We start from the raw sequence: 16,907 nt of genomic DNA on the forward strand, positions 1-16,907 counted from the left end.
ATAGGCGTAATCCGATTAAAAACCAGTAAGTAAGAAGAAAGATGTACCTGTTTGAAAACTCGATTTCTCGATCGAATTGAGGCTTCGGCATCCTTTTTTTCTAAATTCTGATCATGTGATGTCCCGCATTGTTAAAATAACTTTGGGATTCTCCGTGTAGTTCTATTTTCCTATTCTATTTTAAAAGAAATAATGGACGACTAAGAAAATTGATGGGATAAATCGAATACTAGGTCGGTGCCGAATAAAGCGAAGTTAATATTGATCTGCCCGAAAATTTTCTAAGCCTCGCAAAATAAACTTCGCTTTATTCGGCACCGACCTAGTATTCTCTATATATGCTCAAGTCAAAACAAAACATTATGTTATGTTCTGTAATACTATATTATGCTCGAAGTCTTGTTTACAAGAAGGAATTTAGAAGGATACATTTGATCGAACTTCAAAAAGGTGTCATTCTCATGGCTTCGTAGATGCATACCAGTATATGCTGTTTGTACGTCTAATTGTGGATACAATACTTCGCCAGTTTTCAAACTGTTTTGAACAAAACATCCAAATGGCCGAACGAATAGGTTTACAGTATTAACATGATTTTAAGATTACACGGCGTTATAATTGTTTATAAAATCATTAAATATTGGACATGGCCATGCTATTACACAAATCATACGTGTTGACATTAAGGCCATTTCGATTGGAATTTTTTTCGGACATGCACACTCTATTTGTGTGTTCTAATTTATATACGAGATATTTTCAATTGAAACCAAAACTTTTAAAATAAAATAAAAATCTGTGAAAAGTTACTGAAATAATATCACGTCCACAAATTCAACATATTTAAATAAAGTATTTATTCTAAATGTGTTTAACAATACAAACATAATTGATCTTTCTGATAAATATAATAAAAAATAAATTTGAACATGTTTTACACAAATTTTATTATAAAGATATATGAACAACTAAAAGCATAAAATGGACATGTTGTGAACTAACTACTTCCTCAACATAACAAATAATTGATCAAGTACCAGTTAAAATACCTTTACACATTTTATGAATGTGTTTTACATATGTTAAAATATAATATTAAAAAGAAATGATACGCATCACGAATGTGTGTAGTTCTCTTAAATATATGTACCGTAACATAAAGGTAAGTTCAGAATGATCAACTTGAACGGGTCAATTTCATCTGTTAATGGCATTTACGGATATGCGGACATTACATATTTCTGATAATGGGCTTTCTCTCACCCAACACAAAATCCAACACCAATCAACTATGTAATATGTTCACGATCTGTAATTAAAACAACCTTAAAGTACTTGCAAGCATGCATTCACTGCCATGAAACCATTAATTGGTTTCTCTCTGGCTAAATTGAAGTTCATATATAATATGCATTATTGCAAAGCGAGCACGAAGTGTCAACAACAACTATTACCGATAGTAATAGATGGGCAACCAACATGAGTTAAACTTGATGCAAAGCAATGATACATATCTACTATATGGCACATAAAACAAAAATAACATTTGAATAGCAAGCAGAAATATCGTAGCAGGGTACATCTCTTTCATCTGCTATTTGAGTTTAAAAACAACAACAAAAAGCAAATCCTAAACCGTTCTAAGATCTCATAGTTATTTTCATCATGTTGTAACAAACCCGAATGTTAATGAACACAAATGTTTGCAAATATAACAACAATTTATGTATACAAATTTATAGACTTAGCACGATACTTAATAATCAAAATGACATCACTTCTATTGTATTTACGATCATTGTTGCCATTATAATAACACGTCATACTCAATCTACTCACGTCATCGTTTTGTTTGTTTGAGGTCAACTGCAATTGTTCATCTAGAAATGTTTTATTTGTCATCACACAATGACAGGATCAAATACTTCACATTTGCAATTCAAATAATATAGTTCAGATTGACTATAGGTCTAGTTTATACTATTTGCAGTTTAATAAACTGAATAAAAATGTTCCAAGTGAGGAAGATGTTATTGGAAGTGTTATGAACTTTGTGAATCTTCTAAGAAATGTTTGCTTAAGATTAGGATACGATTACAAGCCCAGGTGAAAATATTTGCATAGTTGCATTTTGTGAACACATTAAAATACTACAGAGAGAAAGTGGTAATAAATTTGACTTGTTTGCACAGGCTTACGCTTGTAAACGAAGATAAGTTAAGATTATCATACTTACAGCTATATAAAATGAATTCGTGCATAAGATCATGCAATTAATGGGATATAAATTTAAGCTCTCAGCTAGATAAATTTTCTGCACTTTCTGACATGAAGAGAAGTAAATTCAAGTACTTTTGAAAGGGATTTATATGTTGTCCAGGTTATAAACCTCACGCAGTGAGTTTTGTATCAATGTTAACTTGTCAACATGATCAATATTGTTGAAATTGTGAAACGAAATCATGTTTAGTTTGTAATATTGCTGCCTAAGAAAATAACTGTAATGCAATCAAGGCCAAGTAATAAGTTTGGTATCGATCAAACCTGTTAATTCAGATAGATGTTCTTAAGAGTATGAAACAAAGACTTGTCAATAATTTGCAGCCTAATGAAATACTTTCCAGGTCATACAATCACATAGTTAGTATTAGTCACCTGGTAAACATAACTTAGCCTCTGACACCCGTAATGCAATTGGTAACAAGTTCACACTTCATCGCGTTAATAACACTCAGACTATTATTCTTAGACAAATCAAGTTACATTTGCATTTTACGTCATTTATAACAAGCTTGAGAAGACCACGTAATGCATTTGGTAACAATGTCACACGTTCACCGAGTTCAATATTCCGGCAACAGTCGCACGCAGATACATCTAGTCCATCTAAATGACATTTAAGGTTACATTGCATTTGATTCACAATGTGAAATTTGTTTTATCATCTTGTTAAATGACTGTTGACCGCGGACAAGTTGAGTCCACATTTTATTTATTTTTCCAGCTTCGGATGACCACACTTTATGCCTTGGGTAACAATGTCACATGTTCACCTAGTTCAATATTGTAATGACTGTTGCATGGGCAGGTCATCAAATGTGCATCGTAAATTAATGTCCTCAAGCTTAATATGGCACGTGCAGTCCAACGTTTTTGCATTTGATTTTAATTTCCTGAAGCTTAGGGAGGCCATATAATGCATTTGGTGACAATGTAAACATGTTGACCAAGTTCCATTTTCTTCATTATGTTGGCCACGGAAATATCTACTCCATCACATTTGCATTTTAAGTTGACTTTCTTCACCTAAGAAAGACCATTCGGTAACAATGTCGCATGATTACCTAATTCAATTATCATATAACAGTTCAACGCGGACTTGTCCAGTCTCTCACATTTTTATTTTAGTATATTTTCTCCAGGTTTGGAAGACCACGTAATGTATTTGGTAACAATGTCACCTGTTCACCTAGTTCAATCGTCCGGAGACTGTTACAATCGGATAAATCCAGCCCGTCACACTTGCATTTTAAAATTATTTCCTTCAGGTCTGGAAGACCAATTAATGTATTTGGTAGCAATGTCACCTGTTCGCCTAGTTCAATCCTCCATAGACGGTTACAAGCGGACAAGTCAAGCCCATCACACATGCATTTTAAATTTATTTCCGCAAGGTTTGAAAGACCACGTAATGTATTCGGTAACAATGTCACCTGCTCACCTAGTTCAATCATCAAAAGACTTTTGCAAGCAGTTAAATCCAGCCCGACACATTTACATTTTAAATATATTACCTCCAGGTCTGGAAGACCACGTAATGCATTTGGTAATAATGTCACCTGTTCACCTAGTTCAATCATCCTGCTTTTGGTACACGCGGACAAGTCCAGTCCATCACATTTGCATTTTAATTTAATCTCCTTCAGTTTAGGAAGACCACGTAATGCATTTGGTAACAGTGTCACATGTTCACCTAGTACAATCCTATAAAGACTGTTACAATCGGACAAGTCCAGCCCATCACACATGCATTTTAAATCTATTACCCCAAGGTAAGGAAGACCACGTATTGTATTTGGTAACAATGCCACCTGTTCACCTAGTTCAATCATCCATAGCCTGTTACAAGCGGACAAGTCCAGCCCTTCACACTTGCATTTTAAATATAGTTCCTCCAGGTCGGGAAGACCACGTAAAGCATTTGGTAATAATGTCACCTGTTCACCTAGTACAATCATCCTGATTTTGTTACACGCGGACAAGTCCAGTTCATCACATTTGCATTTTAATTTAATGTCCTTCAGATTAGGAAGCCCACGTAATGCATTTGGTAATAATGTCACCTCTTCACCTAGTTCAATCATCCGAAGACTATTACAAGCGGATAAGTCCAACCCATCAAACTTGCACTTTAAATGTATTTTCTCCAAGACTGGAAGACAACGTAATGTATTTAGTAACAATGTCACCTGTTCACCTAGCTCAATTATCTGAAGACTGTTACAAGCGGACAAATCCAGTCCCTCACACTTGCATTTTAAATATATTTTCCTCAGGTCTGGAAGACCAGGTAATGTATTTGGTAACAATGACACCTGTTCGCCTATTTCAATAATCTCAGGACTGTTACAAGCGGACAAATCCAGTCCATTACACTTGCATTTTAAATATATTTCCCCCAGGTTAAGAAGACCACGTAATGCATTTGGTAGCAATGTCACCTGTTCACCTAGTTCGATATTCCGTACACTGTAACAAGCGGACAAGTCCAGTCCATCACATCTGCATTCTAATGTAATGACTTCTAATTTAGGAAGACCACGTAATGCATTTGGTATCAATGTCACATGTTCACCGAGTGCAACTTTACAAAGCCTTTCACATGCGGACAGGTCCAGTCCATCACATACGCATTTTAACACAATTTTTTCCAGATTCGGAAGACTAAGTAATGCATTTGGTAACAATGTTACATGCCCACCGAGTTCAATTTCACTCAAACTGTTACACGCGGACAAGTTAAGTCCATCACAAACGCATTGTAAGTATATGTACTTCACTTTTTGAAGACCACATAATGCATTTGGTAACAACGTCACATGTTCATGGAGGCAAATAATCTCAAGATTGTTACATGCGGACAGGTCCAGTCCTTCACATTTGCAATATATATCAATCCAGAACAGGTTAGGTAAGCCACGTAATGCATTTGGTAACAATATAGCATGCTCAAGGAGTGTAATTTTCCTAATACTGTTACAAGCGAACAAGTCCTGTCCATTACAAATGCACCCTAAGGTAATGTCTTCTAGTCTAGGAAGACAACGTAATGTATTTGGTAAAAATGTTACATGTTTACCGACTTTAATTACCCTAAGACTATTACATTCGGACAAGTCAAGTCCATCACAAGTGCATCCTAAGGTAATGTTTTCAAGTTTAGGAAGACCACGTAATGCATTTGGTAGCAATCTAACAGGTTCATCATCTTTATTAATATACATCGAGCTTCTATATAAACACACTTTACCTAGTTCTACTGTCCTCAGACGGTTACACGCGAACAAATCTAGTCCATCACATTCGCATTTTAAGTTAATTTCTTCCAGCTCTGGTAAACCACATAATGCATTTGGTAATAATATCACCTTTTTACCGAGTTTAATATTTTTCAGACTTTTACAAGCAGACAAGTCAAGTCCATCACATTTACAATTTAACTCAATGCTCTCCAGGTAAGGAAGACAAAGTAGTGCATCTGGTAACAATTTCACACGTTCATCGTTTTTTTCAAATAATATCAATTTATAACCCACTTTAATTTTCCTAAGACTGTTACACCCAGACAGGTCCAGTCCGTCACATTTGCATTTCAAAATAATGCTCTCCAGGTTCCGAAGACCACGTAATGCATTTGGTAACAATGTCACATGCTTATCGAGTTCAATTTCCCTTAGCATGTTACAAGCGGACAAGTCAAGCCCATCACAATTGCATCCTAATCTTATTTTCTCCAGTTTAGGAAGACCACGTAATGCATTTGGTAAAAATGCAACATGCATATTGCGTTTTTCACTAAATGTTCGAGACATTTCAGTACATTGGCATTCTAAATTAATGCTCTCCAAGTTTGGAAGACCACGTAATTCAATGATTGGTATCAATGCCCCACTTGTTTGTATAACAATTAACTTAAGACTGTCGAACGCAGAACATGGTACTTCTTCGCATCTGCAACCTAATGTTATTTCTTGCTGTGCATAACGATCACTTACTGTATTTGAAGGAAGTGGCGTACAACTTGAACATGATGTCAAGATGTGTTGAAATGATTCAGAAAAAAAAATAATTCGATGTGAATTCCAAAGACTGGATGTTTGACAAATTCTTCAAAACAATACAATTTAAGGTGTCAGTGTCACGTTCTTCGAAATTAGAATAAAAGTTATTCAGTTGAAGATGTATTTCTTCACCAGGGACATTGTTGGCCTTCGCCTCTTTATAACCTGTTATAATGAGTTCTTGAAGACTTTGTCCACTATAACTGTCCAATAAATTGCGATTCATCATGGCATGATCAGCATATATTTTAAATGCACGAGAAAGTCTATTTGCAGCAGTGATGCTGAGTCCACATGTAAATTTAAATACTTGACTTATTTCCATCAATTGTATTTGGCCATTATTGAATTGCTGAAGTATGTCACTGTCAACCAGATCTTCATTACTGGCGATATGGAGTGCGGCAAGAAACTCCTGAACACTTTTGTGGATGAAAGAACACGTGGACGGTCTATAAGACAGTGTTGACAGCTTTTTTTCCGTAAGAATACCTGTCCTAAGTGCAAGCATCTTTTCAAATTTTGTCAAATACTTTGACAACTCGATGTCATTAAATACTAATGTATTTTCCTTTAATTCAGAGAACAATAAATGAAAGGCTGCTTTTGATAAAGATTTGATAAACCCGATATTAGTTTTCAGGTATTTGGTATTTTTGAAACACCTAAACTTAGGGGAATGGAAATATGCGATCTCACTGTTGGATTTTTTAAGAAGACTATCGAGTAGGAGGCTATATATTTCACATGCTGATCCTGCCAAAAATGAATTTTCCACCCAAAGGCAAACAATGAGTGTTAGAAGCAATGGTGTTTTTATCAACTCGGTTAGTTCGTTTGCAAAAATATAAGATCTAAATGTGTCATATTTTTCATCCAGATTTGTATCAATGAGACATTCCAGTACAGATTTACTAAGCACAAATGGATCAATAACCCCTTTTATTTCCAGCAGACAATCCACAAGGGATGTTTTTAATAATTCGTCACACATTTTCCATGGTCGTGTAGTGATAAACACAACACATGGAGCCACTAATATGGGTAATGGAAGTTTCCCGTCAGGATCAGACCATTCGTCCAGACCATCTTCAACAACAAGGCACGCTTCTTTTGTCAAAATGGTTAGCAAAAGTTTGTATGCTTTCTCAACGTCATGGTCATCATCGTATAGCATGTCAATGATTTGTTTTTTAATCATCTCTACTACTTTGCGTTGCTTTCTCGACTCTCGTAATGCAACATGAAAAACAAACCTAAACTCACGCAGGGATTCTGCATCGCCAAACGTAGATTCCTGTTCAGTTCTCTGTGGTGCACAATTACATGCATTGCACCAATCAACGACCAATTTGGATGAAAATGTGGATTTTCCTTTCCCAGGCTCACCTTGTAAAATTATGTGCTTCCCAGTCGTCTGAACCGAGTGAAAAATGCCTTTGTACGTTTTTATCCATTCCGTTTTCTTTCTCGTTCCGTCCTTCTCTGTTTCAATTCGGCATATTTTAGGTGCAGCATATATTTCCACGAACGATTTTACATGACTGGGCATCAGTGATGATAAAGATATGTGCGTCACATTTTTTGTGTAATAATTTATCAACCGTTGGCGAAATTCTAAAAAAAACAAGCAAGCAATTTAAAAACACATTTATTTCATAGCAAACGTCGCATACCTTTAAACAGCTATTTCAATACTACACTAATAGAATATCATTTATATTTATCTTATTTAAAATATTATGTAAAATGTAAAGCTGACCCTTTACCTTCTATGTTTTGTTCGACTCCGCATTCGTTCATCAATGGCTGGGTTTTCTGTGTTGAAATAACTGAATTCTTTAAATGTTTGCTTAATTCTCTTTTACAATTTTCTGTGCATGTTTGTGTCCGTTCCCTAAAGTCCTTTTCCGATTTTTCTTGCAGATTGTGTACACGTTTATCAAGTTTCGTTATATATTCTTGCATGTAAGTTTCCAGTTTAGTCTTTGACTCCTCCGACAACTGTTTTGCCTGTTTCAATGACTCGCGTGCGTCGTTTAGCAATTGACCAACGCCCGCTACAGAAATGTTTAAACCTTCTGTTTGTAACTGTTAATAAAAATCGAAAAATAATTTAGAATTAAATATTGAATATTTAAAAATAATAATGAAATTAAAGAAATGTTTGGGTTGTTATTAGTTAACACAAACGTTGCTTTATTCGATTATAATCTGATAAATATGTTGTATAAATAACAAAGAAATAATAAGGAAAAGAACAAATCGAAATTGCACGTGTTGCTCTTACTGCTCTTGTTTACTGTATTCCGTAGTATATGCAAATTGTCACAGACGTAACATCATTTATCAAGTTCGTTTAATAACAAATAATTCTGAATACATTGTGTTAATTCTTAACCAGAAAGGTTGAGGATACCTGTGTTAATTTTCTGACTGCGTCTTGTGCACTGTGGTCAAGTACAAGAACTTTTGAATCACTGAGTAAAGTGATCAATGTTAACAAATAGTCGCAGAGGTCATCGCTCGTCACTTTACAATCAGAAGAATGCCGGACAGCTTTACCTATGGCACGTGTCTGTCAGAAAAATAAATTATCAGAACTGGTTGTTTGAGTGTATGTACATATATAACACTCGAAATTAATATATACAATAGATATTTGAGTGTTCACATGACATAAATAAAATTAGTTACCCGATAAATATAACTTTGATTCCAGTTTTAACAGACATATGCCCCTCAAACAGAACTTTGAACTAGTTACCCCAATTTCAATAGGGGTCATCTACTGTCCAATGCCAATGCACATGTAAAGTATCAAGCCAATGTCATTGACCTTTGACCTAGTGACTCCAATAAAATTTTCAATAAAATGCATACAATGTCCAAGGCCAATGCACAAATTAAATATCAAGCCAATCGGTCAATTGGCTGACGAGTTATTGGTCGGAAACTATTTTTACACTTAGTGTGATATTGGCCATGACCTTGGACCTTGTGACCCCAATTTCAATAGAATTCATATACTGTCCAAGGCCAATTCACAAATCAAAAATCAAGCCAATCGGTCAATTCGTTGACGAGTTAATGATCGGAAATTATTTTAAAACTTAGTGTGATAGTGACCTTGACCTTTCACTTAGTGACCCCAATTTCAATAGGGGTCATTTACTGTTAAAGGCCAATGTACATGTGAAGTATCAAGCCAATCGGTCAATTTATTGACGAGTTATTGATCAGAAACGATTTTTACATTTAGTGTGATAGTGATCTTGACATTTAACCTAGTACCCCAATTACAATAGATGTCATAAACTGTCCAAGGCTAATGCACATGTGAAGAATCAAGACAATCGGTCAATTCGATGATGATTTATTGATCGGAAACGATTTTCACATTTAGTGTGATAGAGACCTTGACCTTTTGACCTTGTGACCCCAATATCAATTAGGGTCATCTTCTGCCCAAGGCCAATGCATATGTGAATTATAAAGCCAATCGGTCATTATATTGGCGAGTTAATGATCGGAAACGATTTTCACACTTAATATGATAGTTACGTTGACTTTTGACCGTGTTACCCCAATTTCAATAGGGGTCATCTACTTCTAAGGCCAATGTGAAGCATCAAGCCAATCGGTAATTCGTTGACGAGTTATGGATCAGAAAAAACTGGTCTACCGACAGATTGACCGACCGACATCTAGCGAAACAATATACCCCTTCTTCTTCGAAGAGGGGCATAATACAATAGGCGATGCATAATTAGTACACAAATAATACATTTAATCTTTAAACGTGACAATATTAACATAATGGCATATGAATTACCAAAAACTTATGTTTAATTAACCTTTGACAACAGACAGCAAGGACTTGGATGTTGAGGTGCTATGCTGAAGGAAAACTGGCCATCAAAGATTGCACAATTCAAAATAATACTGATGACGCCGTTGAAATCTGTTTCTTCGAAAGTACTCACTGCTATATACCCATCTGGTGGCATATAACATTTTGCTAATTCCCAATGATTACTCGCCCATTGTTCGGCAGAGGTATTATTCCACGACGGACTATGGTATCTATGTGCCTTGATAATTTCCTCACGAACTGCATCGCATATCCCGTTTGGACATCGTCGTGGTTGTTTGCTTACTGTGTCATGCATCTTGCAAACGGCGTTGTGTTTCCTCTTATTGCACAATTTGTTTGTGGGGCATTTCAAAAGATTCGCAGTAAGGCAACAAGTGCATGTTGTAATCGCTGGAAGCCTTAAATTAAACGCCACCGATTGTATGGTACTTGTCTGAAAGCTTTTAACTTCCTTGTCAACAAAATCGCGCAATCCTGTCTTTGTGATATTGATTGCCAGCCACGCTTTTAGCCAGTTTGTCATTTCTTGCTCGGAGAGAACGTCTGCAAGGCTCGCCATTGTATTTTTAAGCAAACGCTATCAAAAGTCCAACATACACGTGCTAGAAAGCCATTCCGTCCTGAAACAGAGGCAATAAAATGCACCACTACAGAAAAGAAAAACAAGAGCTGTGTTTGTGAAACACAATGCCCCCTACTGCGCTGCTTTATAGCCGCACGGCAGCTATTTTAGAAAAAAAAACATTTGACCTTGAAGGATAACCTTGACCTTTCACCATTTAAAATGTGCAACTCCATGAGATACACACGCATGCCAAATATCAAGTTGCTATCTTCAATATTGCAATAGTTATTACCAAGGTTAAAGTTTCGGGGCAGACAAACACACACATACAATGACAGACAGACAGGCCAAAAACTATATACCCCCGATAATTCGATCCGTGGGCATAAAAACACTTATTTATTGAGGAGGTGGCTAATGGCATAAAAATATATTTAAACAAGAGCACCACATAACGGGTGCCACGCTCGGCTACGGGTGCAGTTTTGAACTAGAGCTTTGTCACAGACGTGACGTATATCCCCACGTGCCGCATTGACGCAGACTATTTTGCATGCTGTCTTCTCCAAACAAGAGAATCTAATTTATGGCGATTTTTAAGAATTATTATGCCATTATCATTTATGTCCATTTTGTCATTCGAACTCTTGAATTTATGAACAAAATTAATGTACAGAGTCATTTTAAAATCTCACAATGAATTACATAGTTATGGCCCAGACAAGCTAATATATGGCCATTTTTAACCTTTGAACTCTCACTGTGTGACCTTGACGTTGCAGATATTGACGTAATTCTTTCGCGCAACACACCGTTCAATGATGGTGAACAAATGTGCCGTATTATTTTACAATCTCAAAATGAACCACATAGTTATGGCCCGGACAAGCTCATTTATGGCCATTTTTGACCATTGAACTCAAAGTGTGACCTTGACCTTGGAGATATTGACACAATTTCCTCTCGCGACACACCGTAAAAGGCTGGTGAACAAATGTGCAAAATGATTTTAGAATCTTACAATGAATGACATAGTTATGGCTCAGACAAGCTCATTCACGGCATTTGTTTACCTTTAAACTGAAAGTGTGACCTTGACCTTGGAGGTATCGACATAATTCTTTCACGCAACACAACGTCCAATGAGGGTGAAACAATTAGCCAAATGATTTTAAAATTTCACAATGAACGACATAGTTATGTCCCGAAAAAGCTCATTTATGGCCATTTTTTACCTTTGAACTCAAAGTGTGACCTTGACCTTGAAGATATTGACGTAATTCTTTCCGCGACACACCGTCCAATGATGATGAACAAATTTGCCACATTATTTTAAAATCTCACAATAAATGACAAAGTTATGGCACAGACAAGCATTTGACCTTTGAACTCCAAGTGTGACATTGACCATGGAGATAAATACGTAATTCTTTCGCATGACATACCGTCCAATAATGGTGAACAAAGTCATTTTAAGAACTAACGATAAATGACATAGTTATGGTTCATTTATGGCCATTCTTGAACATTGAACTGTGTGTAACCTTGACCTTGGAAATATTGACGTAATTCTTTCGCGCGACACACAGTCCAATGATGGTGAACAAATGTTACAAATGAATTTGAAATCTCACAATGAACGACATAGTTATGGCCCGGACAAGCTCGTTCATGGCCATTTTTTATCTTTGAACTCAAAAGTGTGATCCTGACCTTGGAGATATCGATGTATTTTTTTCGCGCGACACACCGTCCAATGATGGTGAACAAATGTGTCAAATGATTTTAAAGTCTTACAATAAACGACCAAGTTATGGCCCGGACAAGCATTTGACTTTTGAACTCAAAGTGCAGGGCTTTTTTTCCTTCTTTGGGACACGCCGAAAATCGGCCCTTTCCCCTCAGATTTTTTTTCCCCTCAGCAGGTAAATTTTCCCCCAAACATCATTTTTTTCCCCTAAAAAAAAAAAAAAAAATTTTTTTTTTTTTTTTAAACTTTAAATACAGAAGTTAACCTGATCCAGTGTAGAAAATATAACATATTGCATAATTAAATTATATGTTGCCTTGATTTTGTTTTAAAAACAGCAAAATATGTTGAATTGATTATTTAAGACTTTCCTTATTTTCCCCAAAATCCGGCATTTCGCGTGATTTTTTCCCCCAAAATCCGGCATTTTGCGCGATTTTTTTCCCCTCAAAAAAGGCCAGGCCCTTTCCCCAAAATCAGATAAAAACCCCTGAAGTGTGACCTTGACCTTGGAGATATCAACGTTATTCTTTCGCGCGACACACCGACCAATGATGGTGAACAAATGTACCAAGTCATTTTAAAATCTAACAATAAATGACATAGTTATAATCCGGACAAACTTTTGGTTAAAAACGCACTAATTGACCCCGAGACCTAGTTTTTGACCCGGCATGACCAATATTCAAATGTGACCTAGACATCATCTAGATACAACTTCCTACCAAGTTTGGTGAAGATCGGATGACATTTCATGTCAGACAGCCAGACCAACAAAGTGACTCCTATATAGCCCCCATTACCAATAATAATGGGGGTATAATAAATGAAAGCTTGTCAGAATTTTTGTTTAGAGGTCACAGTGACCTTGACCTTTGACCTAGAGGCCTGAATATGGGTGGGGCGTGTAGAACTCATCAAGGTGCATCTACATATGAAGTTTCAAAGTTGTAGGTGGAAGCACTTTGATTTTAGAGCCAATATTAAGGTTTTAACACGACGCGGACGACAGACGTCGGACGGCGGACGGCAAGCTGGCTATGAAAATACATCGGGTTTTCTCCGAAAATGCCGAGCTACAAATTAGCAAGCAAATTCGTTGATTTTATATCCACCGCCAAATAAATTGTGTTAATGGATGGGTGTAGAACTAAAAGAAAAGGTAGAAGTGAAGGGTTGTTTCTTTTGTCAATTATTTTAACTCAATTGTACCTGTGATGGGTTTGCAGACAATAAAATGCCTGTAGAACTCATCAAGGTTAAGCAACATATGAAGTTTCAAAGTTGTAGGTGGAAGAACTTTGATTTTAGAGCCAATGCAGATGCAGATTTTAGCACGACGCGGACGGCGGACGCCGAATGGCAGACGCCGGACGACGAGCTGGCTATGACAATGCCTCGGGTTTTCTCAGAAAACAGCCTAGCTAATAATATAACGTTTCACTATTTCATCGTGCAAAAAGACAAAACTATACATACCCAACTTGCTATAGCTTCCAATCGCCACGGATGGATGATTTTATTGTAAGCTTGCTCAAAATGTAGTTAAATTATCACATTAAATTTTGTTATCAAAATCTTAACTCATAACAGAGATATTCAAGTTTGAAAAGTGTTGCGTTAGAAAAGTCTCCAAGTCTATATGTATTGTAAAAATCTGATAAGTTGAAGCGCTCAACGAATGCTCATAAATTACTGACATTGTTGCGTTACTAGTCTTTTACCTGCAGATAAATGTTTTGAAGTGTTTATTATCGCCATACATTACCATGAACGTGTTCATGTATGTGCTTAATATACGTACATAGCTTCTGCTAGCGGCTAAGACCAGGAAGTGGATAGTTGAAAGATAAATAAGCGCATGTGATTTGTGATAATGTTTGTATGAAGTACGTGCTATTGGAATTTATAACTTCATCTAGAAGAGGTTATTATCTATTTGCGATGTACCTTAGGCTCTCTTACAAACAACATTTAAAAGTGTCAAGGGTCTAAGATTTTGTCTTGGTTTGTTTTATTTTTGTATGCATATGATGATTACCTGTTTTTAGTAATTGACAAGGATCCTAAGATGAAAGAATAATTAAGATCTCAAAATGTAAAAAAAAAATCTAGAAAATTTTGAAAAACTCTGTTGTGAAGCCATTTGAGCCTTTGCTGTACTCTTTTTTCATATTTTTAGTAAAGCAGAGATTCGTCCATTGTCAGCAAGCGTTCTAATGATTAAGATTCATCATTACTTAGTTTTACTATTTGTATTTGTTCTGGCTCATCAAATATGTCAGAATAACTATCAGTTTATTTGTTATTGTATCTGGGAATAGTCTTGAAATATTTAGCAGCTTCAATTAACATTTGTTTCACCATGCATGTATATACTTTGGGCATGATTATTAATAATCTAAGGTATCGTTTTACTAGTTGAATGTGCTGACATTAATTGATTTATCACCAAACATGGCTATCAACTTTTGCCCGTAATGTAACTATTTTATCATATTACAGATTTAGAGAAGGCTACAGACCACTAAACCTAATTGTTGCAAAATACACATTGTTAAAGCCACAGGTGGTTACAATCGTATTGCATCGGCTATCTCCGGACTCCTCTGTAAGAATAGATAGGCAGATTTGAGCAATAAATCGTCTGCTGATCCAGAGTCATGAGTGAAGTGGTTAGCGTGTGACTATGATATTAATTAGGTAAAACATCATTTGGAGTAAAAAATAATCAAAGTATATATATATATATATATATATATATATATATATATATATATATATATATATATATATATATATATATATATATATATATATATGCAGAGATTTCCATGAACTTGGTCTTATTCAACGCAGAAATTAATTTTCTTTCTGGAAATATATACATTTGATAGTGATTATTTTCAGAGAACTTGATTTTTCGTCATAATTTGATTATTTTGTTCATTCAAAATGATGTTTTTAGTAACTTTTTACTAATTAATATCATAGCTACATGCACACCACCTGTGGTTTAAGCGGTACAATTGCAATTGATTAATTGAAGAAGCCAACGCTATTTGGAATTTCTTATCCGCATTTCTTGTAATGTAATTACTTTCACATAATCCTACTTGTAAGAGTCTCTCACTCTCTAAGTGACGATAATATCTAGCATTTATATTTAAAAACGTTACATTTCTATAGTGGCCCAAAATTTACAACCTGCCAAGTCGGATCAATTCTACAGTCGATTAGTGTATAACGGATAGCTAAGGACTTCGAGTCTCATTTCAACGTAAACACCATGCATTCAGTAATTAAACCATTAAACCTAGATAGACACATGTCTTTCCTATTGAAACATGCCAGCGGTTTTAAATTTCCGAAAAATATTATTTGTTTACAGCGCGAATTTCATGGTACACTGATTCAGCCATTACCGGATCGCTTAGGTCTTTATCGGCTTACATGTGTATCGTGTTATTTCTTGAAATTTGACACAGCATTTGTACAAAATAATTGCAATATATGTACATTTCCAGAAAGGACATTCATTTCTGCGTTTAATAAGACCAAATTCATGGAAATCGCTGCACAATTGATGAAGTAATTGCTGTTCAAAGCGATGCATCGTATATTCGGGTCATTTTGAGTTGAATCTATATATAGATTTGATTGCGGAAAATATGTTTTCAGAGAAATCGATTTTTCGTTATAATTTGATTATTTTTCATTAAAAATGATGTTTTACTTATTAATATCATAGCCACATGCTTACCACATGTTTATTGGACAACTTCAATTGGGTTTATATTTATTTTGAGACAATCCCCACATTCCTGAATATGGGTCACCACATATCCGTTATTCACTAAATCCCGAGTTGCAGCTTTCATGCTTATTTTATATGGTACGCATCAATTTGGTTTCTGAGCATTCTTACTTTTTTTAAAGGACACATAATACTAAAATATAACATCAATGAACATTATGTTTACCAAACAAAATCTGCAAAATTCAAGAAACCATTCGTCTGCACTTTTCCTGTCGTCACAAAAACGGTGCGTACATAACGTGACCTTGTTTTGCTTTCGAAAAAAGAAACAGTTGTTAACATTGACACACATCAACAAAAACATGAATCGACTTAACAATGATAGGCTATTTGTATTCAGTGAATAGAAAACTATAAATCTTAACATAAATAAAAGTATTTTGCAAAAAACGTTTAAGCTATCCGTTACTCACTAAAAATCCGCTATACACCAATCGACTGTAGTAGAATATGACATTGAATTCAAGATAGCATCGGAAACGATTTGGACGCCATTTTGTTTCGCTTCTACTGTAATGTTAAACCGGTATTTTTAAAAGGATAACCACAGACAG

The 16,907-nt window shown here is 35.5% G+C and overlaps 1 protein-coding gene across 4 annotated transcripts; it reads right to left on the reverse strand.

Moving 5' to 3' along the window:
• Positions 1 to 840: 840 nt before the first annotated feature.
• Positions 841 to 16,699, reverse strand: LOC127838996 (uncharacterized). Of its 4 annotated transcripts, none has more exons than XM_052367140.1 (5): positions 16,517 to 16,699; positions 10,199 to 10,838; positions 8,761 to 8,919; positions 8,111 to 8,432; positions 841 to 7,958 (listed from the first exon to the last, which is right to left on the reverse strand). In XM_052367140.1, the coding sequence occupies exon 5, from the start codon at positions 6,090 to 6,092 to the stop codon at positions 3,405 to 3,407; it is 2,688 nt and encodes an 895-aa protein (XP_052223100.1). In that variant the 5' UTR covers positions 6,093 to 7,958; positions 8,111 to 8,432; positions 8,761 to 8,919; positions 10,199 to 10,838; positions 16,517 to 16,699; the 3' UTR covers positions 841 to 3,404. The 4 variants fall into 3 exon arrangements, 3 of the variants coding, with proteins under 3 accessions (XP_052223100.1, XP_052223102.1, XP_052223101.1); XR_008030098.1 differs by lacking the exon at positions 16,517 to 16,699 and having other exon boundaries at positions 3,439 to 3,461; positions 3,588 to 7,958; positions 10,199 to 11,263; XM_052367141.1 differs by lacking the exon at positions 16,517 to 16,699 and having other exon boundaries at positions 10,199 to 11,263.
• Between the last annotated feature and the right edge of the window lie 208 nt (positions 16,700 to 16,907).

This window comes from Dreissena polymorpha, chromosome 7, assembly GCF_020536995.1.
Source record: "Dreissena polymorpha isolate Duluth1 chromosome 7, UMN_Dpol_1.0, whole genome shotgun sequence".
NCBI classification, from domain to species: domain Eukaryota; kingdom Metazoa; phylum Mollusca; class Bivalvia; order Myida; family Dreissenidae; genus Dreissena; species Dreissena polymorpha.

Coding starts and splice junctions, on each gene's coding strand:
- LOC127838996 (XM_052367140.1), bottom strand. CDS start 6,092: ATGTCTCGAACATTTAGTGAAAAACGCAATATGCATGTTGCATTTTTA.